This window comes from Coregonus lavaretus, assembly GCF_964263955.1.
Source record: "Coregonus lavaretus genome assembly, chromosome: 2".
Lineage (NCBI taxonomy): Eukaryota > Metazoa > Chordata > Actinopteri > Salmoniformes > Salmonidae > Coregonus > Coregonus lavaretus.
Window position 1 is genome coordinate 87236953 of NC_139989.1, and position 22594 is coordinate 87259546.

Genomic DNA, 22594 nt, shown 5'->3' on the forward strand with positions numbered 1-22594 from the left:
CTCACTTTTCACTAATTAATTTAATGTAGATGTTTCTAGGTATCAAAAGGAGAAGTTAAGGTAACTTGAGACTTGTTGAATGATCATATGTTATGTATGGTAATATAAAACACACTTATTCCCATTAATTACACACACACACACACCCTGAACACACACACACACACATTTCTAAAGTCACACGAACACGCCAAACACAGACACACACACACACACACACACATTGTCAAATCAACTCTTTGTAAACTTTGGTGTCCCTGATTTCTGCTTCTGTAGAACTACAGCTGATATTTAATATGACCAAGTAAGTAATGATGGTGGTGTTTGACTTTGACTTCACTTGAATTAAGACTTATTCTTAGTCATATTCTTCACAGCAGTCAACACTCACATTTTCTAAGACCAGGTTTCATTGTGTTCTCTCCACCATGTTCCACACTGTAGCGGTAAGCAGAAGAACAGACAGTCATTGAGGGATACACCTGAACTCACACACACACAACACACAACACACACACACACACACACACACACACACACACACACACACACGGTCAGCATACAACTTAGTCCAAGTGGTGGTCAGAATGATTGTCTAAACTAGCTTGATAACTCGATCATGTCTGATATGAACATTGACATAAACCCTCTACATACTTGAGTTTCTCCAGTCTGCAGTGTGGATCCTCCAGTCCAGCAGAGAGCAGTCTGACTCCTGAGTCTCCTGGGTGATTGTAGCTCAGGTCCAGCTCTCTCAGGTGTGAGGGGTTTGACTTCAGAGCTGAGACCAGAGCAGCACAGCCTTCCTCTGTGACTAGACAGCCTGACAGCCTGCAAAGAGTCAAATCATATTAAAATCACACTGCTATTCTTTGGTGTGAAAATATATTCTTTCAACAATTTCAGATACATCAGAGTCCTGAATCCTGCCATATCTATTCATATATGTATATATACAGTACCAGTCAAAAGTTTGGACACACCTACACATTCAAGGGTTTTTCTTTATTTTTACTATTTTTTACATTGTAGAATAATAGTGAAGACATCAAAACTATGAAATAACATATATGGAATCATGTAGTAACCAAAAAAGTGTTAAATTAATCCAAATATATTTTATATTTGAGATTCTTCAAACAGCCACCCTTTGCCTTGATGACAGCATTGCACATTCTTGGCATTCTCTCAACCAGCTTCATGAGGTAGTCACCTGGAATGCATTTCAATTAACAGGTGTGCCTTCTTAAAAGTTAATTTGTTGAATTTATTTCCTTCTTAATGTGTTTGAGCCAATCAGTTGTGTTGTGACAAGGTAGGGGGGTATACAGAAGATAGCCCTATTTGGTAAAATACCAAGTCCATATTATGGCAAGAACAGCTCAAATAAGCAAAGAGAAATAACAGTCCATCATTACTTTAAGACATGACGGCCAGTCAATACGGAACATTTCAACAACTATGAAAGTTTCTTCAAGTGCAGTCGCAAAAAACATCAAGCGCTATGATGAAACTGGCTCTCATGAGGACCGCCACAGGAATGGAAGACCCAGAGTTACTTCTGCTGCAGAGGTTACGTTCATCAGAGTTACCAGCCTCAGAAATTGCAGCCCAAATAAATTCTTCACAGAGTTCAAGTCACAGCTCAACATCAACTGTTCAGAGGTGACTGTGTGAATCAGGCATTCATGGTTGAATTGCTGCAAAGAAACCACTACTAAAGGACACCAATAAGAAGAAGAGACCTGTTTGGGCCAAGAAACACGAGCAATGGACATTACACAGGTGGACATTTGTCCTTTGGCCTGGAGTCCAAATTTGAGATTTTTGGTTCCAACCGCCGTGTCTTTGTGAGAAGCGGTGTGGGTGAACGGATGATCTCGGCATGTGTAGTTCCCACCGTAAAGCATGGAGGAGGAGGTGTTATGGTGTGGGGGTGCTTTGCTGGTGACACTGTCTGTGATTTATTTAGAATTCAAGGCACACTTAACCAGCATGGCTACCACAGCATTCTGCAGCGATACGCCATCCCATCTAATTTGGGCTTAGTGGGACTATCATTTGTTTTTCAACAGGACAATGACCCAACAGACTTCTAGACTGTGTAAGGAGAGGGATTGAGTGCTGCATCAGATGACCTGGCCTCCATAATCACCCGACCTCAACCCAATTGAGATGGTTTGGGATGAGTCGGACGGCAGAGTGAAGGAAAAGCAGCCAACAAGTGCTCAGTATATGTGGGAACTGCATTCCAGGTGAAGCTGGTTAAGAGAATGCCAAGAGTGTGCAAAGCTGTCATCAAGACAAAGGGTGGCTATTTGAAGAATTTCAAATATAAAATATATTTTCATTTGTTTAACACTTTTTTGGTTACTACATTATTCCATATTTGTTATTCCATAGTTTTGATGTCTTCACTGTTATTCTACAATGGAAAAAATAAAGACAAACCCTTGAATGAGTATGTGTGTCGAAACTTTTGACTGGTACTGTAATACATGAATTAATGTATCATTATTAACAGTAGATAACATGTTTCTAAACACTACTAAATTAATCCTTGTGTGTGTGTGTGTGTCCAATGAGTGTGTGTTCATTGAGTGATACAGGAATACTGACCTCAGAGTCTCCAGTTTACAGTGGGGATTCCCCAGTCCAGCAGAGAGCAGCTTCACTCCTGAATCCTTCAGGTCATTGTTACTCAGATCCAGCTCTCTCAGGTGTGAGGGGTTTGACTTCAGAGCTGAGACCAGAGAAGCACAGCCTTTCTCTGTGAATAGACAGCCTGACAGCCTGTAAAGAGTCAAATCATATTAAAACCACACTGCTATTCTTTGGTGTTGAATGAATCCTATTGATGCCATGATTGAGAAAGATCATGAATGAATCATGAATAATAATGAGTGAGAAAGTTACAGAGGCTAAAACAAAACATGCTAACCTCTCACCATTAACATCAAATAAAAGGTGACATTCTATAATGAAACATTCAATCTGAAATCCAAAATGCTGGAGCATAGCACCAAATGTAAAACTGTAAGCTTCACTGTCCAAACACATATGGTGTGGACTATGTGTGTCTGGTAAACACATGTGGATCTGGTGAACAGTTCTCACTTGTTGACCAACTACAGGAATACTGACCTCAGAGTCTCCAGTTTACAGTGGGGATTCCCCAGTCCAGCAGAGAGCAGCTTCACTCCTGAATCCTTCAGGTCATTGTTACTCAGATCCATCTCTCTCAGGTGTGAGGGGTTTGACTTCAGAGCTGAGACCAGAGAAGCACAGCCTTCCTCTGTGACTCCACAGCCTGACAGCCTGCAAAGAGATCATCATGATTTCACAAACACACTGTTAATTTAACACCAGTAGTGTAGAAGGACAATGGCAGATGCATTTGGTTTATTCTCTCAAACAACATATAGATTCATCTTCTGTATCCTATAATTGTATGGTCATCTTGTTATACTAATGTGAACACCAATGCACTGATTCAGTAAGTTTTTCAATATAATATAATATATTATATACATATTATAATATATATATTTCTCTAAACTGAATATTTCTTCCTGATGATTAGTACTTAAATGTCATGTTATGTACTCACAGAGCAGCTCTGGAGGCTTTGACCACTGGCAGCAGCCTCAGAAGACCTTTCTCTGATCTCGAGTATTTCTTCAGGTCAAACACATCCAGCTCCTTTTCTGAAGTCAGCAACACAAAGACCAGAGCTGACCACTGTGCAGGTGACAGTTTGGCTTCAGAGAGACTTCCTGATCTCAGGTAGCTTTGGATCTCCTCCACTAGAGAATGGTCATTCAGTTCGTTCAGACAGTGGAACAGATTGATGCACCTCTCTGGAGAGGGATTCTCCCTGATCTTCTCCTTGATGTACTTGACTGTTTCTTCATGGCTCTGTGAGCTGCTTCTTGTCTTTGTCAGTAGACCTCGTAAGTGCTTCTGATTGGACTCCAGTGAGAGGCCCAGAAGGAAGCGGAGGAACAGGTCAAGGTTTCCTGTCTCACTTTGTAAGGCTTTATCCACAGCACTCTTGTAGAAAGTAACTTCAGGCTTGTCTCTGAACAGCGCAAAAAAGTTCCTGCTTGATTGAGGTTTTGCCATTAGATTCTCATTGTTGTTGATGAATGAGAGGAACACATATACAGCAGCCAGAAACTCCTGAATGCTCAGATGCACGAAGCAGTACACCTTGTCCTGGTACAGCACACATTCCTCTTTAAAGATCTGTGTGCACAATCCTGAGTACACAGAGGCTTCATTGACATCAATGCCAGCCTCTTTCAGGTCTTCTTCATAGAAAATCAGATTGCCATTCACAAGCTGTTGAAAAGCCAGTTTTCCCAGTGACAGAATGCTCTCTTTATTCCAGTGTGGACCTGTCTCTTCTTTCCCAAGATACTTTTCATTCTTCTGTTTGGTATGAAACACCACAAGGTGTATGAACATCTCAGTCAGAGTCTTGGGCATCTCTTCTCTCTTGTCTGTACTCAACATGTTTTCAAGGACTGTTGCAGAAATCCAACAGAAGACTGGAATGTGGCACATGATGTGGAGGCTCCTTGATGTTTTTATGTGTGAGATGATTCTGCTGGCCAGGTCCTCATCACTGAATCTCTTCCTGAAGTACTCCTCCTTCTGTGGGTCATTGAACCCTCGTACCTCTGTCACCTGGTCAACACACCCTGAAGGGATCTGATTGGCTGCTGCAGGTCGGGTAGTTACCCAGAGGAGAGCAGAGGGAAGCAGATGTCCCTTGATGAGATTTGTCAGCAGAACATCCACTGAGGTTGACTCTGTGACGTCACAACAGATCTTGTTCTTCTGGAAGTCTAGGGGCAGTCGGCACTCATCCAGACCATCAAAGATGAACAGAACTTTGTACTTGTTGTAGTTGGAGATTCTTGATTCTGTGGTTTCCTTTGAGAAGTGATTGAGAAGTTCAATCAACGTGTGTTTTTCACCTTTCATCAAATTCAGCTCCCGAAAAGGGAATGAAAATACAAATTGGACATCCTGATTTGCTTTTCCTTCAGCCCAGTCCAGAATGAACTTCTGCACAGAGACTGTTTTTCCAATGCCAGCGACTCCCTTTGTCAGCACAGTTCTGATAAGTTTGTCTTGTCCAGTTAAGGGTCTGAAGATGTCGTTGCATTTGATTGCAGTGTCTGGTCTTGCTTGTTTCCTGGTTGTTGTCTCAATCTGTCTCAGCTCATGTTCATTATTGACCTCTCCTGTTCCACCCTCTGTGATGTAGAGCTCTGTGTAGATCTTATTGAGAAGTGTTGGGTTTCCTTGTTTAGCGATCCCCTCAAATACACATTGAAACTTCTTCTTTAGATTACATTTGAGTTCACGTTGGCAAATCACAGCAAGCTCATCTGAATCTAGAAATAACACAGAGCATATTAATATCATGTCTGTTTTAATGCCTACAGTATTCTAGGACTGTTAAATTTTAAATTATAATCATTTCTTCGCTTAACTGACTGTATAAATGTTGTCATAATGCATTACAGACTGGAGTGACTGATCATATTATTATTGGTATTCTCTCTCTCTCTCTCTCTCTCTCTCTCTCTCTCTCTCTCTCTCTCCTCTTCTCTCTGTCTAAATGAATCAACACAACACATCCCTGCTGCTACTTGATGAGGTCACTAGGTGTTGTGTTAAGGATGCTACAATATCATTGAGTTACACAGCTACTTTAGCTGTACTTTAGCTACAGCTTTTAAATGTTCTAAAACAGCATTCAACATGAGGCAGACAGCTCTTACTTTTCTCCAGTGTGTCAGCAAGCTCCTTCTGGTTCATTTTCCTCAGGACGTGCAGTGTGATCTTCAGAGCCCCCTCTCTGGCACTGCTCTCCTGCTTCTCATCTTCAGCATCCACCACTTCCTTATCCTGCTTCTGACTCTCAAAGCCTTCTGGGAGTTCTGGACTAAGAATCCTCTTGAACATCTTTAGCTCGTTCTTCACAAATGTCATAATATTATCTTCAAGCAACTGAAATAAATCAAGTAAATAAGTTAAGCAAGAGACTAAATGCTTTCTCATTAACACATGAATGAATGATTGACAGATCAACTTTACTTGAGGTAAACAAAAACAAATGTACATAACAGGACCACATACACTGAATATGGAGGCCAGGTCTGTTTGATGACTCTGGGAAGACTGACCACTGAGAATCTCTGACTCTGATCTCTCCTGTTGGTTTCTGGGGACAAAACATGAGATTACATCTCCTCATCCAGGGAGTACACACACACACACACACACACACACACACACACACACACACACACACACACACACACACACACACACACACACACACACACACACACACACACACACACACACACACACACACACACACAGGGAGGGAATGTAGTGTTTGTTTAATATTGTTTCAGGACTATGAAAATGGAAAAAAGGTTTAGCATATGGATTATGAAAACAACAAAAATAAATGGTAAAATGGGAGAGGAGAAATGACTAGAGACAGTGTTGTTTAACTCACTGACCATGACCCATGAGTTCTTCTTACCTTTGTTCACTAGAAAAGTCTCCCTCTCTGAACTCTATAGGAAGACCCATAGACTTGTCACTCTTCATGGACACACAGCTGGGTACAGGGGAGGCTGGTGTCTCCTGCTTGATTGGGCTTCAACACAACAGAGACAAACATTATATCTCTCATCTACTCTGAGCTCAGATGGGGAATCATAAGAAGAGTTTCATTCCAAAACGCTATATATCCATTTTCAGAAATGTTCGTAAATTAGCTTTTATTGTTTCAAGAAATGATGAAAGAGATTGGTGTTTTTTCAGTAGCTAATCATGGTATGTGATTGTTCAATGACAGACATGTATTTCTTTAAAATCTATCAATTGATGGTTTCATTTCAAAGAGACAAATAATCATGTTTTTTTTGTGCAATTTTCAATCTGCCTCACTCACAGAGAAATAAGTAGTACTGCTAGGTTTTACACAGTAATAATATATATCTCTGCCTCACTCTCAGAGAAATAAGTAGTACTGCTAGGTTTTACACAGTAATAATATATATCTGCCTCACTATCAGAGAAGTAAGTAGCACTGCTAGGTTTTACACAGTCAAATGTGACCAACCGGCTCGATTCGGTCTTATGTAGCAACATTTGAAATTGTGTTTTTTACATTGGATAAAAGTAGAGACTCAGCTAGAAAAAGGTATATCATACACAACATTTGAGGAACAATGGGAAAGTAATTCTGCTTTGAAAGATGATAAACTTGTAACCCCAATTTTGAGAAAATGACCTTTGAATGTTTTGGTACACCTACTGGAGAGCTCTTCTTTATCTACAGTGGTATTACTTTGGCAGATAATGTCACCCATCTAAATTAATATATATATATATATATAGTTAACTAAATTTATGGTGTTTTTGGTTTATGTCAGTTTCATTGTTTGTTATGCTATAAATGGTTATTTTATGGTTGTAAGTGGTAAAATTAACTAATTAATTAAATACTACTTTAGTAAGGATATACTTTATTCAGTACTACTGCAGTTACTAAATCATTCCAATAGATGGCAGCATAAGACCAGGAATGACATTTCAGAAGGTTAGTTTAGTTTTCTCCCTGGATACACCACCACTCCCCCTCACAGGAAAACTCCTCACACACTTTTTACTGTCCCTTTCCACACTGCTGAAGCAAGAGGAATGACTGAAAAAGCATTTAACAGATTACTGTGAAATAATATAATGATGATTCATGTTTATTATTACCTGTTTTTATGCTCATGTTTTGAAATTATACTTCATTACTATAACGATTATCAATAAGCCTGAACATTAATTTAGTCACCTCTGGTCGAGAAAAACGTATTTTCCTGGTACATTCATTGTCAGATTCATCACCCAGCAACGAGCACTCTGCCTTCTAGCACAAGCGAGGGGCATGTTGAGGTACATTTGCTAACCGGGAGGGTTGCATGATGTTATTCATTGGTGGGCTGGAAGACGCACTCTTGTCTTATCTATTCCGAGGTTGTTTAATCGCAATATTAGATATTTAAAAATGCATGTATACTAGGGTTGAGGTTGGAGCATCTGACTAGTGATTATTTACCAGGGGTTCAACACCTGCTATAGTCACTATTTAATTGCTCTTCCAAAAGCAACACAGGCCTAATACGAGATATATAGCTAACTAAAGTAATGAGTGACCATTTTAGAAAATCATGGGACATATAGTATTTGGTTGCATGCTATTTTATGTCAATCATTTTGCTGCTTGTAGCCTATAACTGATGCTTCGTGGTCTTATGCTGCCATCTATTGGAAATATTTAGCAACTAAAAGTTATTAATTCACGTACAGACATTGGTGAGGCAGCTGAGAAATAAAGTGTATTAGATCAGTCTCAAACCTGCCCCACGCCAATTGCTGGACTTTCACATAGAGGTTACTAGGTCACCCAGTTCAAACCACATTTTAAAAATAAAACAAATGTGTCTTATTTATCAAGTGTTCTGCCTTGCAATAACAAATATCATAAAATAACTAATAACAACAAAAATACAGCAAAACGCTTGACAGGTTTTGATTAACAAAATAATCAAAATGTTATTTAGTACTATAATTGTATTTACTAAGATAATATTATTACTAAAATAGTTTCTAAAAGTGTTCTAGGCTACCCTACCCTAGAATTAGGGTTAAGGTTAAGGCTAAAATAGGTTATACCTAGGGTTAGGGGTTAGGGTTATGGCTAAAATAGAATTAGGGTTAAGGGTTAAGGCTAAAATAGGTTATATTTAGGGTTAGAGTTTCTGTATAGCACTTTATGACATCTGCTGATGTAAAAAGGGCTTTATAAATACATTTGATTGATTGATTGATTGATTGATTGTTAGGTTTAGGGTTTGTAAGGCAAAAAAAACAGTATGGGTTTATAGCTCTCTTGCGCCTCCCTGTGGCCGTCTGTGGGTACTACACAACTCATTCACGACATCTGCTAGGTTCATAATCTGAGGTAGCAACTGCGTCAGATCTACAAATCCATTAGCTAGACCACCCGATTAGACAACAATCACCCCATTATATCCATTTGGTTTGCAACTCAGTGAACCTGCGCAGCATTCGCTCAATTCCATGCCTACAAACTAAGATTTCGATGAATATCAAATTACCCAGCAGCCATTTAGAAACAACAAGTCGTCAAAAATATGGTTATTTCTTACTTAAAAAATGTCTTCTGGCTGTTTAAATCGGCCACATCTTGAAAAAGAGAACAGGGACGTGTTTTTTTTAGATTGTACACTTTTTTCTTAAAACATATATGGTTAACCATGACCAGAAACTGTTTAACGTTTGATGGCTACACGCCAGCCATCGTGTTGCAGACAGTGGCTAACCACAACGTGTATTCAGGTGAACAGTGAGGTCGCTCACCAAGTTACCTGAGGTAAACCTAAAGGGTTAACGCTCACTAAGTAGCCGTAACCTTGTTAATAATAAGTTACCTGAGGTAAACCTACAGGGTTAACGCTCACTAAGTAGCCTTAACCTTGTTAATAATAAGTTACTTGAGGTAAACCTACAGGGTTAACGCTCACTAAGTAGCCATAACCTTGTTAATAATAAGTTACCTGAGGTAAACCTACAGGGTTAACGCTCACTAAGTAGCCATAACCTTGTTAATAATAAGTTACCTGAGGTAAACCTACAGGGTTAACGCTCACCAAGTAGCTGTAACCTTGGTAATAATAAGTTACCTGAGTTAAACCTACAGGGTTAACGCTCACCAAGTAGCCCTAACCTTGTTAATAATAAGTTACCTGAGGTAAACCTACAGGGTTAACGCAGGCAGGTCTCATTGATAACAATAGTGAAGCTGGCATTGTGACGCAGAACAATGGGCTGGGAATAGAACGTTCTGAAGGCGAGTCGGTGTCACGGAGCTCAATAGAATTAATAGGAGCTGGTAGGGTGAAAAATGCCCAAACATAAGGCCTGTTGTTTCGAGATTACTTCATAACCAGGGACAGAAGGTAATATTATGAAACTGGGCTCCATGGCGGATGCAATGAACTAATTTTATCAGAAATAAACGTTGTAAAAAATGTCACTTGATGCGCCCCAAAAATAATATTCAAAAGTTCAGTCCTTGGACACAGAGGGATTAAACACTAAAGTTACCGTCCATCTAGTGAAGAGAGGAGAACCGGACAGAGGGATGGTAGGTAGCCAGCATCCGTCAACGAGAGAGGGAGAAGCCCTCCACGGTATTTAACAGGTGGAAGAAACAACCAGGTAGCTCCATCGGTCCACAAGAAATGCAGGCAGCCGGTGATGATGTAGTGGTAGCTAGGATAACTAGGATGCTGCTGGTAAAGAGTAGCTAGCTTAGCTAGCTGTACCGACTAGCTTGGCTAACTAGCAGGTCGTTCGTCTGTCCCTCGAGGATGATGACGAACCCGGTGAACCACACAATTAAACAAGAATAGCGAGTGAAAAGGATCTGGCTACACTCTTACTGTCACTGACCATTAAGCAAAAAAGCCAATTGAACAATAAACTTCGGTGTCTCAACACTGTAACGAACTCCGTCGTCATTTCCCAACATCACCTCAGCCCACTCTGCGCGTAACTGGACAATATGCTTGGCGCCAAACCGTACGTGGACGCGGACAGATCTGTACGGGGACGCGGACAGTTCCAGAACGCGGACATGAGCAGAGCCACACAATAAACTAAACCAAGTCTTTACAGTGGCTTACATTAGTAATATTAATTTTTTATTATGTAAAACAAAATGATTCGTTTTTTAAAACAACGTTTTGAGATCTGGGCCCATATCCAAAAAGCGTCTCAGAGTAGAAAATGTGTCGTATAAGTGCTGAGAATAAAGCCATTTAGTCCTACTCTTATGGGTATAAATTAAAGCTATGCATGAAGCCTCTTTATTCATAAGCGTCCCACCTAGTTGGCAGATATTTAGGACACCTCATGAGCTGTCCTAACCAGTTAAGAGGTACCAGCAGGTGTCTTGATAATAGAAACATGCAGCGAGTCAGTGGTTTCTGTGCCACATGTAGTTGCTTTGGAGCAGTGGTGACCTGTCATTCAGGGCAGAGCCCCACCTGTTTAGCAGATGCTCTTACCCAGAGCGATTTACAGTGAGTGCATTCATCTTAAGATAGCTAGGTGAGACAACCAGATAATACAGTCAAATATACAGGATATGGACATTCAATTTCAGCTAAACAATGGATATATAGCGTTTTGCAATAAAAATAATAATAATTATCTACATCTAAAATCTATTAATTAAACATCTGAGAACAGTAATATTGAAGGTACCCATAAGCAACCATTTCTGATTATTGTGGAAATAGCATTTAGGAAATAAACTCTTAATAATTCTTAAACAAAATTGTCATCTCACCTCTTAGCTTTGGTGTCATGTTCCCCAGAGAGACTCATTTTAGAGGCAGGGCCCCCCTCCTCTCTCTCCCCAGAGAGACTCATTTTAGACCACTGACCCCTAAACAGAGATCCAACATGTTGGTTGTAGTTAACACAGTAATTATTGAATGTGAATTGTTATCATTTATTAATTATCTCTTACAAAACATTTACTAACAGACATATTGAAACAGTCAGGCTATTTAATGCAATCAAATGAACATCTGGTTGTGACATCTCTTCTCCATGTTAACTGTCAATAATAATAATAAGTCACTGTTTGTTAAGGTAGTTATAAACAGTGCAGCAACACAAGGCCATGTCTCACAGTTATTTGTATTCATTAAAAGTCAGCCAATTATTATCTTTAAATCTGTTCTTTTCTAAACGTATCTGAGAATGTAGACAGAAGGGCTAAAACGGGCTTGATTGATCTGGGGGGGATCAGTGATCTATACAGAAAGGTTTTTTGCAACAATTAAGATATTTTTTATTATTTAAAGTAGGCTAGGTTATAATGTATAACAGTAATTTTTTGTGTAAAGCAGATCAAGGTCTATACCTCAGCCAGTGGTGACCCGTCATTCAGGGCAGGTGGCCTTTCCTGTTTTGCATGTTATTTTGGCATTAATACGTGTCACATATCAGTTTGCAAAAAATGTAAAAATAATATATATATATAATTGAGTTAATAAAGCCGCAAAAAAACATGGTCTCTTTTTTGTTTTCTTGAGTAAGGCAGCTCCAAAATGCAGGTGTTTCAGCCTAGCTCAGTGCTTTCTGTGGTGGTGGGTCAAGCCAGAAGACAATATAGAGCATTGCTTCGTGATTGGCTCAGTGTTCTGTCACTCATGGGGACCGCCAAGTCTAAGGGTAGAGCTAGAAAATTCAAGCCCATTGGGTGCTGCCACAGAGTTACATTAGAAGTGTCCATTCAAGAAGGTAATTGGCCACAGATAAAATGACGTCAAATCACATTATGTCTACAGTAGCTTTGATTGGACTGATCATGTCAACATCATACTTTTCAAAATCTTAGCCAGCAGTCATCATCATGAATCAAGTCGACTATCTACTTGCAAATCCTTTTTAATCCTTGTCATATGAAGAGAAATAATGAAGAGAAATGATAGGACAGCTGTTGGGACTCTGCTGTTGGGACTCTGCTGTCGGGACTCTGCTGTTGGGACTCTGCTGTTGGGACTCTGCTGTTGGGACTCTGCTGTTGGGACTCTGCTGATGGGACTCTGCTGATGGGACTCTGCTGTCGGGACTCTGCTGTTGGGACTCTGCTGTTGGGACTCTGCTTTATGTAGGCCCTAACAGTTTGTGGGCACCGTTTGTCACCGTTATAGTGCAATGAATGTATTGTTTAGTGTTGTGTTGTGGAGTGGCTTTGCTGGCATACATCCCCCTTTATTTATGTTTTGACCCACCAAGATTGACATGCTAAAATCACCACTGACCTCAGCTATAGCCTAGATGACCAGCCTAAACCTGTTCAGATCAGTTCCCATAACGTTATAACAGTAACAGTAGCAGGAGCCTAGTCCTGATACAGATGGATGTCTATACCTCAGCTATAGCCTACATATCCTAGATGACCAGCCTAAACCTGTTCAGATCAGTTCCCATAACATTATAGACCTAACAGTAGCAGGACAGAGCTTGTAGCCTAGGCATGGTATTTTACACACCATTTCAAACGGAGACCATCAGGTTTGTCAGCATGATATGTGATCATAGCTCAAACCTACTCTGACTATTGAATGTCTGACTTCGACCTAACCTTATAATAGTTTGTAGTTTAGCCTGGACTTACCAGGGTCTGCCCGTCTTTCCTACATATCAACACATTTATCCGACTTCTAATGTTACCGAGAAATACGTGCCACAGTTTCAACAGCCATTGTGTAACTGCGTAGGCTACATACTTACTTTCACGTTCATATGAGGAAATCACATAACTTCTTACAGTCGCTGGTGCAGCCGCCTGTTTTCTTGCAGATGAAGTAGCTTTTATAAGCAACTCATTCAACCAGCCTAAACAACAGTAAATAAAAGATGTCAAATGGTCAAAAGTCAATCCTGATATAGCCATGTACATCAAAGAGAGGTGTATTGCTACAGATATACGATCTTAATTTTAGCCAGTTTGCTACAGCAGGAAAATAATCATTTGAATTATTATGTTGATTATAATTAATGAACAATTTTTTTAATAGAAAAGTGGAATTGATCATCTTCAGAAACCTTTTTTAAAGCTTAAATACACTCAAATATTTTTTGACATTTTACATTTTAGTCATTTAGCAGACGCTCTTATCCAGAGCGACTTACAGGAGCAATTAGGGTTAAGTGCCTTGCTTAAGGGCACATCGACAGATTTTTCACCTAGTCGGCTCGGGGATTAGAACCAGCGACCTTTCGGTTACTGGCACAACGCTCTTAGCCACTAAGCTACCTGCCGCCTGATGAGGTGCCGACTAGAACAAACGAGTGTGTTAGTGCTAGGGTAAAAACCAGGAAGTGCTAGGGTAAAAACCAGGAAGTGCTAGGGTAAAAACCAGGAAGTGCTAGGGTATAAACCAGGAAGTGCTAGGGTAAAAACCAGGAAGTGCTAAGGTAAAAACCAGGAAGTGCTAGGGTAAAAACCAGGAAACAGCCACCCTCCCTGATCACTCACCTGACTTCATGTTAGAAAGATTTTATCCAATCATGTGCACATCAGTGGTAACCAAGGGAGGCTTTTTTTATTTAATTTTTTTACAGATGATCTGTGCCCCTAGCATGAAGCAGCATTTTCCCCTCACTGAACAGAGCTGATGGATGAATAAGGACTCATTCCATCTTCCCCTGACAGATATAATACTCCGTGCCTTGTCCAGTCGACTGCGGGTTAATTACTTTTGTAGTAACCATATTCTCAGACCTAAGGGAGGCTCATTTCTGCATTTAAAGACTAGCACAGGTCAACAACTGACAGGTGCAAAGGGCTCAGGTGAAAGGAGACAGGATGCCACTTGGGATGCAACCAGACGCCCGTACTCTCTCAAATACACTACCAGTTTTAGTTATCCTGCAACAGGGTGATCAAATTAATATCCTACATCTGTACAGAGCTTGTCTTTATCTAAACCAAGGCAGTTTGCATTATTAGCAATGATGTTGCAACTGTCAGCTGCTGTAAACCTATGTGATTGGATGTTATAGACCCCCATCTGAACAGTTTCTTTCCCCATGCTGTGGCCCTGACCAAACAACCATCTGGCCCATAGAGACTAAAGGACTATACACTCTATGCTGCACACCACATCAAGCCATCTCTGAACTGTACACTAAATAACTGAACTATACTGCATTAGCACTCTGTTCATCTCTCTTAGATATATTTATACTGGTACTGTACATGTGGACATCCACCGTATATCAACTGTATTCCCACTGTACTGTATATCTGTATATCAACTGTATTCCCACTGTACTGTATATCTGTATATCAACTGTATTCCCACTGTACTGTATATCTGTATATCAACTGTATTCCCACTGTACTGTATATCTGTATACCAACTGTATTCCCACTGTACTGTATATCTGTATACCAACTGTATACCCACTGTACTGTATGTCTGTATACCAACTGTATTCCCACTGTACTGTATATATGTATACCAACTGTATTCCCACTGTACTGTATATCTGTATATCCACTGTTCATTATCTTATAGCTCTATGCTCACTCTTACTAGTTGTGTATAATGTTGTACAGACATTTGTGTAAACTCTTCTGTCTGTATTATGTCTCTAAATGTTGTCTGTCACTATCACCATGTAGAATTATGTGTACAGATGTAAGATTTAATTTGATCACCCCCCCCCCCCACCCCCACTGCAGAATAACTTTCCCGCAACGCAGGAAATGTAAAACTTGTAGTGTATTTTAGGTTTTAAAAGGCTTTTGAAGTTTGTAATTTCCACTTACAAATTCCAGACTTGAGTTTCGCTTAATAAAAATGTAGCAACCGGTACAAAAATGTCCATTAAATATAATTCACATAATAATTCAAATTTTCTGTTGCTGCAGGAATATTTTCCTGCTGTAGCAAACTGGCTCAAATTAAGATCCTACATATGTATGTGCAAATGTACTTGGCGAATAAAGGTGATTCCGATTCTGAAAAGGTTGAGTCTCTAGATTCCCTTGCTGCTCTGGGGAAATAATGAAATGGTTGTCATAGTGATTTAAACTGGGACTGGTTATCTCCAAACTTTGAGACCATGTCATTTATTACATTTCACCCAATTGATGAAGGCAGCTAGAAGGCTGAACCCAGAAGACAACTTTAAATCAACACTTACTGATATTATCCTAAAATCCTTCCACTCATATTGTTGTGTCTCTTTGTTCAACGGACATCGGGTAGACTGTGATATTAATATTGTATCAAACAGTGGGGCAGGGTAGTGAACCCAGGTCGCTGGCGTAAAAGGCTAACACCCTAAGCATCGCGGCAATAGTGTTAAACCTAATTATAACCTGTCTATAGGGTTAAACCTATTGCTGCGATGGGAATTGTAACCTGGCTCACACTGCCCCCTATAAAAGCAAGTCCTGTGCTTCGACTAATATAATAAAAATAATATGCCATTTAGCAGACGCTTTTATCCAAAGCGACTTACAGTCATGCGTGCATACATTTTTGACTACTCAGACCCCTCACACATCCGGGCCGTGCATTCTGATGGCCTACTTCTGACACCAATGTAGCAAACAGCAGGCCAGGGAAGCGAACCCAGGTTGCACGTGTAAAAGGCAAACAACCTACGCATCGCACCAATAGGGTTAACCCACATGGTGGGAATTGGAATGTGGCTCACACTGCCCCCTCCGACCAGGAAGTCGACTACTCACACGTCCGGGCCGTGCGTTCTGATGACCTCACAACCGCCATTCAACTTCTGACACCAATATAATTCTCTGGCAACAGCTCTGGTGGACATTCCTGCAGTCAGCATGCCAATGGCACGCTCCCTCAAAACCTGAGACATCTGTGGCATTGTGTTTTGTGACAAAACTGCACATTTTCGAGTGGCCTTTTATTGTCTCCAGCACAAGGTGTACCTGTGCAATTATCATGCTGTTTAATCAGCTTCTTGATATTCCACCCCTGTCAGGTGGATGGATTATCTTGGCAACTGAGAAATGCTCACTAACAGGGATGTTAACACATTTGTGCACAAAATTGGAGAGAAATATGTTTTTTGTGCATATGGAACATTTCTGGAATATTTTATTTCAGCTCATGAAACATGGGACCAACACTTTACATGTTGCTCCAGTATTAATCGTCCAATCCCTGGTGTCCACTGAATGTTGACTAGCAACAAGAAAGTGGTACCTAAAAGACTCCCACCATGAGTGCCCATTGGAGTGGCTCCAGACGAGGACATCTGAAATATAAACCCTCCAACTTACAATATGGAGTAAAAAAACAAGTGGAGCAAAACCAGATCAAACCAGACCAAACCAGACCACACCACACCAGACCACACCAGACCACACCAAACCAGACCAAACCAAACCACACCAGACCAAACCAGACCAAACCAAACCACACCAAACCACACCAGACCAAACCAGACCAAACCAGACCACACCAGACCAAACCAAACCAGACCAAACCAGACCAAACCAGGCCAAACCAGACCAAACCAGACCAAACCAGACCAAACCAAACCAGACCAAACCAGACCAAACCAGACCACACCAAACCAGATCAAACCAGACCAAACCAGACCAAACCAAACCAGACCAGACCAAACCAGACCAAACCAGACCACACCAAACCAGACCAAACCAGACCAGACCAAACCAAACCAAACCAAACCAGACCAATCCAGACCAAACCAGAACAAACCAAACCAGACCAAACCAGACCAAACCAAACCAGACCAAACCAGACCAAACCAGACCACACCAAACCACTCCAAACCAGACCAAACCAGACCAGACCAAACCAAACCAAACCCTGGGAGATACAAGACAGAAAGACTTTGTTCATCAACTTAAAGAAGCAGAGCTACAAAGAGGTGCCAGTCTTCTAACATCTCTAAGGCCAACCAGAACACTGGACCAGCTGCTCTTAAATATCACATAACAGATGGAACCCTTCTGACTAAAGAGATGACAAGCCAGCACAGGCATAAGCATACTGTCTATTGAGGTGGCGCCAAGAGGTGCGGCCAACGTGCTAACGTCCAACCTCAAAATATAAATGGAAATACCAAAGCCTGTAACAACATGTAGTCGTGACTGATATCTTTCACCTCATCTCCCTGTTACTGTTTGTTTAGGTAGTTATAGACAGTGCAGCAACACAAGGCCACATTCCTCTCAGCCCTTCCACTCTCTCAGGCTAATGTGTATTTATTAAAAGTAGACTATTTCTTTTAATCTGTTCTTTTCTAAACGTATCTGAGATGTAGACAGAAGGGCTAAAACGGGCATGATTGATCTGAGGAGAGATCATTGATACATTCAGAAAGTATTTTTGCAACAAGTAGGAGATTTATATTATTTAAAGTAGGCTAGGTTATAATATATAATAGCGGTTTGTTAGTGATATGCAGATGGAGGTCTGTACCTCAGCTATAGCCTACATATCCTAGATGACCAGCCTAAACCTGTTCAGATCAGTTCCCATAACATTACAGGCCTACCAGTAGCAGGACAGAGCATGTAGCCTAGGCATGAGCAATATGTGTATGTGTTATTTCATAGTTTTGATGTCTTCACTATTATTCTACAATGTAGAAAACAGTAAAAATAAAGAAAAATCCTGGAATGAGTAGGTGTGTCCAAACTTTTGACTGGTACTGTACTTCGGATGTAGCCTACATATCCTAGATGACCATCCTAAACCGGTTCATATCAGTTCACATAGGTTATCAGTAGCAGGATTGATCACCTACAAATCAGTTTTAAGTCCAAATAACAGGGCATGTAGCCTAGGCCAAATATTCTCAAAACATTTCCTAAAGAGACCATCTGGGCCCGGTTTCCCAAAAGCACCTGAAGGCTAAGTTAATCGTTAGAACCTTTGTAGTATTGTTAAATCTCCAAGCTGTTTCCAAAACCATTGTTTCTTTATTTTTACTATTTTCTACATTGTAGAATAAGAGTGAAGACATAAAAATTATGAATTATGAATATGGAATCATGTAGTAACCAAAAAAGTGTTAAACAAATCAAAATATATGTTATATTTGAGATTCTTTAAATAGCCACCCTTTGCCTTGATGACAGCTTTGCACACTCTTGGCATTCTCTCAACCAGCTTCATGAGGTAGTCACCTGGAATGCATTTCAATTAACAGGTGTGCCTTCTTTTAATATGCCTTTTAGCAGACAATTTTATCCAAAGCCACTTACAGTCATATGTGCATAAATGTTTACATATGGGTGGTCCCGGGTATCAAACTCACTACCCTGGCGTTACAAGCGCCATGCTCTACCAATTGAGCTACAGAGGACCACATTTGTCATTTGTTCGTAAACGGATGAGGATGTCATTTGTTCTTAAAAGTTAATTTGTGGAATTTCTTTCCTTCTTAATGTGTTTCAGCCAATCAGTGCTATAGGCATCACTACAGACCCTGGTTATATTCCAGGCTGTATCACAACCGGCTGTGATTGGGAGTCCCATAGGGCTGCGCACAATTGCCCCAGGGTCGTCCGGGGTAGGCCGTCATTGTAAATAAGAACTTGTTCTTAACTGACTTGTATACTTAAATAAAGGTTAAATTAAAAAATGTTGAGTCTCTAGATTCCCTTGCTGTGCTGGGGAAATAATGAAATGGTTGTCATAGTGATTTAAACTGGGACTGGTTATCTCCAAACTCTGAGACCATGTCATTTGTTACATTTCACCCAATTGATAAAGGCAGCTAGAAGGCTGAACCCAGAAGACAACTCTAAATCAACACTTACTGATATTATCCTCAAATCCTTTCACTCATATTGTAATGTATCTTTGTTCAACGGATATCGGGAAGCCTATGATATCAATAGTGTAGCAAACAGCGGGCAGGGCGGTAAAGCCAGGTCGCTGGCCAAAAAGGCAAACACCCTACGCATCGCAGCAATGGGAATTGTAACCTGACTCACACTGTCCCCTACAAAAGTCCCGTGCTTCGACTACTCAAACCCCTCACATGTCCGGGCCATGAATTCTGATGGCCTCACAGACACCATACCACTTCTGACACCAATGTAGCGAACAGCGGGGCAAGGAAGCGAACCCAGGTTGCATGTGGAAAAGGCAAACATCCTACGCATCGCGCTGTTGGCGCCAATTTGGTTACTTGGTTGGAATTGTGACGTGGCTCATTTAGCGAGGATCAATACAATATAGTAGAACTATGATACAATTACAGTTATCATATCAAATGTTAAATGTAGAACTATAATATATACATATATTGAATTTGACTTGCCCACATTCAGTTAGCTCCATTTTGTATGATTAAACTGACACGTACCTGTCTCATTAGAAGTAGACTGTTAGGTCTGAGTGTTTTACTTCCATTCACTGTACTAAAATTACACCATACATTACATTTCTCTACCACTTTATAATAATCCCTGGAAAGATTCTCACCTTTGTAGCCTGAATTCAAAACCAGAACATGTCAAGTCATTGAGATATTTTCATTTCTGCTGAAAGAGCACCTTCCTGATGACTAGCACTCTGTGTATTCTTATGGGTGAAGTCTGATCTGGAATGTGAAGCTAACTGAATTGTAGATAAGCTTTGAAAAAACAGTATATCTACCTTGCATCATAGTACACCCCTCAGGCTACGTTCAGGTTTCAGCATGAGGCAGACATCAACAGCCGAGTTGTAGGCTACAACCTGGGTCGTATTCATTAGTTTACACCGCAGCCAACAGTTTTAAAATGTTGCATAAACAGTACATAAGCTGTACAACGTGACGTAACGGTTTCTGTTGCCAAACGTTTTTGCTACGGTGGGCACTAATGAACACACAGTCTTTCCACAATATTTATTTGTATCTCTTTCACACAAAATACCTTCCTGAGTGAAAAGAGTTAACAGTAGATTAGAAAGAGAAAATGTTGTTGCTTGTTGTGTTTTAAGCCTGTTTTGAGAAGACAAGTCTATAGACCTATGATACAGTACACTTAGAAAAAGAGTTCCAAAAGGGTCCTCTGGCTGTCCCCACAGGAGAACGCTTTTGGGTTCCAGGTAAAACCCTTCTGGCTTCCATGTAGAACCCTCTGTGGAAAGGATTCTTCATGGAACCCAAAAGGGTTCTACCTAGTACCAAAAAGGGTTCTACAAAGGGTTCTCCTATGGGGACAGCCAAAGAACACTTTTAGATTCTAGATACTGTAGGAGTGATCACCCTGGGGCACACAGATGGAAACAGAACAAATTCACATCCCACATCTAATTTATATTGAAAACATGTTAAGGAGAGTAGGCCTATTATAACACTATAACAATATCATTAACTATATGAATACACGTAACAATATCATCAACTATATGAATACACATAACAATATCATCAACTATTGTGGTCCTCTGTAGCTCAGCTGGTAGAGCACGGCGCTTGTAACGCCAAGGTAGTGGGTTCGATCCCCGGGACCACCCATACACAAAAAAAATTATGCACGCATGACTGTAAGTCGCTTTGGATAAAAGCGTCTGCTAAATGGCATATTAATATTAATTATATTAATACACATAACAATATCATCAACTATATTAATACACATAACAATATCATCAACTATATTAATACACATAACAATATCATCAACTATATTAATACACATAACAATATCATCAACTATATGAATACACATAACAATATCATCAACTATATTAATACACATAACAATATCATCAACTATATGAATACACATAACAATATCATCAACTATATTAATACACATAACAATATAATCAACTATATTAATACACATAACAATATCATCAACTATATTAATACACATAACAATATCATCAACTATATTAATACACATAACAATATCATCAACTATATTAATACACATATTATTATTATAACTCCTCTCTCCCCAGGGGTAGCAGCTCCTCTCTCCCCAGGGGTAACAGCTCCTCTCTCCCCAGGGGTAGCAGCTTCTCTCTCCCCAGGGGTAGCAGCTTCTCTCTCCCCAGGGGTAACAGCTCCTCTCTCCCCAGGGGTAACAGCTCCTCTCTCCCCAGGGGTAACAGCTCCTCTCTCCCCAGGGGTAACAGCTCCTCTCTCCCCAGGGGTAACAGCTCCTCTCTCCCCAGAGGTAGCAACTCCTCTCTCCCCAGGGGTAGCAACTCCTCTCTCCCCAGGGGTAACAGCTCCTCTCCCCCAGAGGTAACAGTAGTGGTAGTCGGTGGTGGCGGTTGTAGCTGTGACTGGAGTGAGGCCTGTCCAGGGGCTTTTCTAGGATTTGAAGACATTGGGGGCTTCGCCCAAAGCCAGTATGAGGGGTCCAGGGGCTTTTCAACAGCTAAATGCATGAATTTGATGCACTTTGAGATGAACATTGAGAGATTAGAACATTGAGAGATTAGATATTTCTCAGGTAACTTGCACCTTCCCACCTGCCACAGCAGACACTGTCAGTACTCAATTACAGTCGCTACTGTGGGTCTCTCTACTCTGGAACACTCTCTACTTTGGAACACTCTCTACTCTGGAACCCTCTCTACTCTGGAACACTCTCTACTCTGGAACACTCTGTACTCTGGAACACTCTCTACTTTGGAACACTCTCTACTCTGGAACACTCTCTACTCTGGAACACTCTCTACTCTGGAACACTCTCTACCCTGGAACACTCTCTACTCTGGAACACTGTCTACCCTGGAACACTCTCTACTCTGGAACACTCTCTACTCTGGAACACTCTCTACTCTGGAACACTCTCTACTTTGGAACACTCTCTACTCTGGAACACTCTCTACTCTGGAACACTCTCTACTTTGGAACACTCTCTACTCTGGAACACTCTCTACTTTGGAACACTCTCTACTCTGGAACACTCTCTACT

At 40.6% G+C, this 22594-nt stretch overlaps 2 protein-coding genes across 2 annotated transcripts in view; one reads left to right on the forward strand and one right to left on the reverse strand.

Annotated features, from left to right (window-relative positions):
• Positions 1 to 6587, reverse strand: part of LOC311099611 (NLR family CARD domain-containing protein 3-like) — a gene marked incomplete at its 3' end in the record, with an annotated part of 7176 nt that extends 589 nt beyond the window's left edge. Inside the window, exons 1-7 of the mRNA XM_084140331.1 lie at positions 6157 to 6587; positions 5799 to 6027; positions 3611 to 5408; positions 3145 to 3318; positions 2616 to 2793; positions 658 to 797; positions 396 to 438 (exon numbers count right to left, since the gene is read on the reverse strand). Of these exons, the coding sequence (XP_083996457.1) occupies positions 396 to 438; positions 658 to 797; positions 2616 to 2793; positions 3145 to 3318; positions 3611 to 5408; positions 5799 to 6009 (2544 nt within the window). The 5' untranslated portion in view covers positions 6010 to 6027; positions 6157 to 6587. The remainder of the gene's footprint in view (positions 1 to 395; positions 439 to 657; positions 798 to 2615; positions 2794 to 3144; positions 3319 to 3610; positions 5409 to 5798; positions 6028 to 6156) is intronic.
• LOC311141170 (NACHT, LRR and PYD domains-containing protein 3-like) overlaps positions 1 to 22594 on the forward strand; it is a 168428-nt gene that overhangs the window by 93480 nt on the left and 52354 nt on the right. The gene's annotated exons all lie outside the window — the stretch shown is intronic.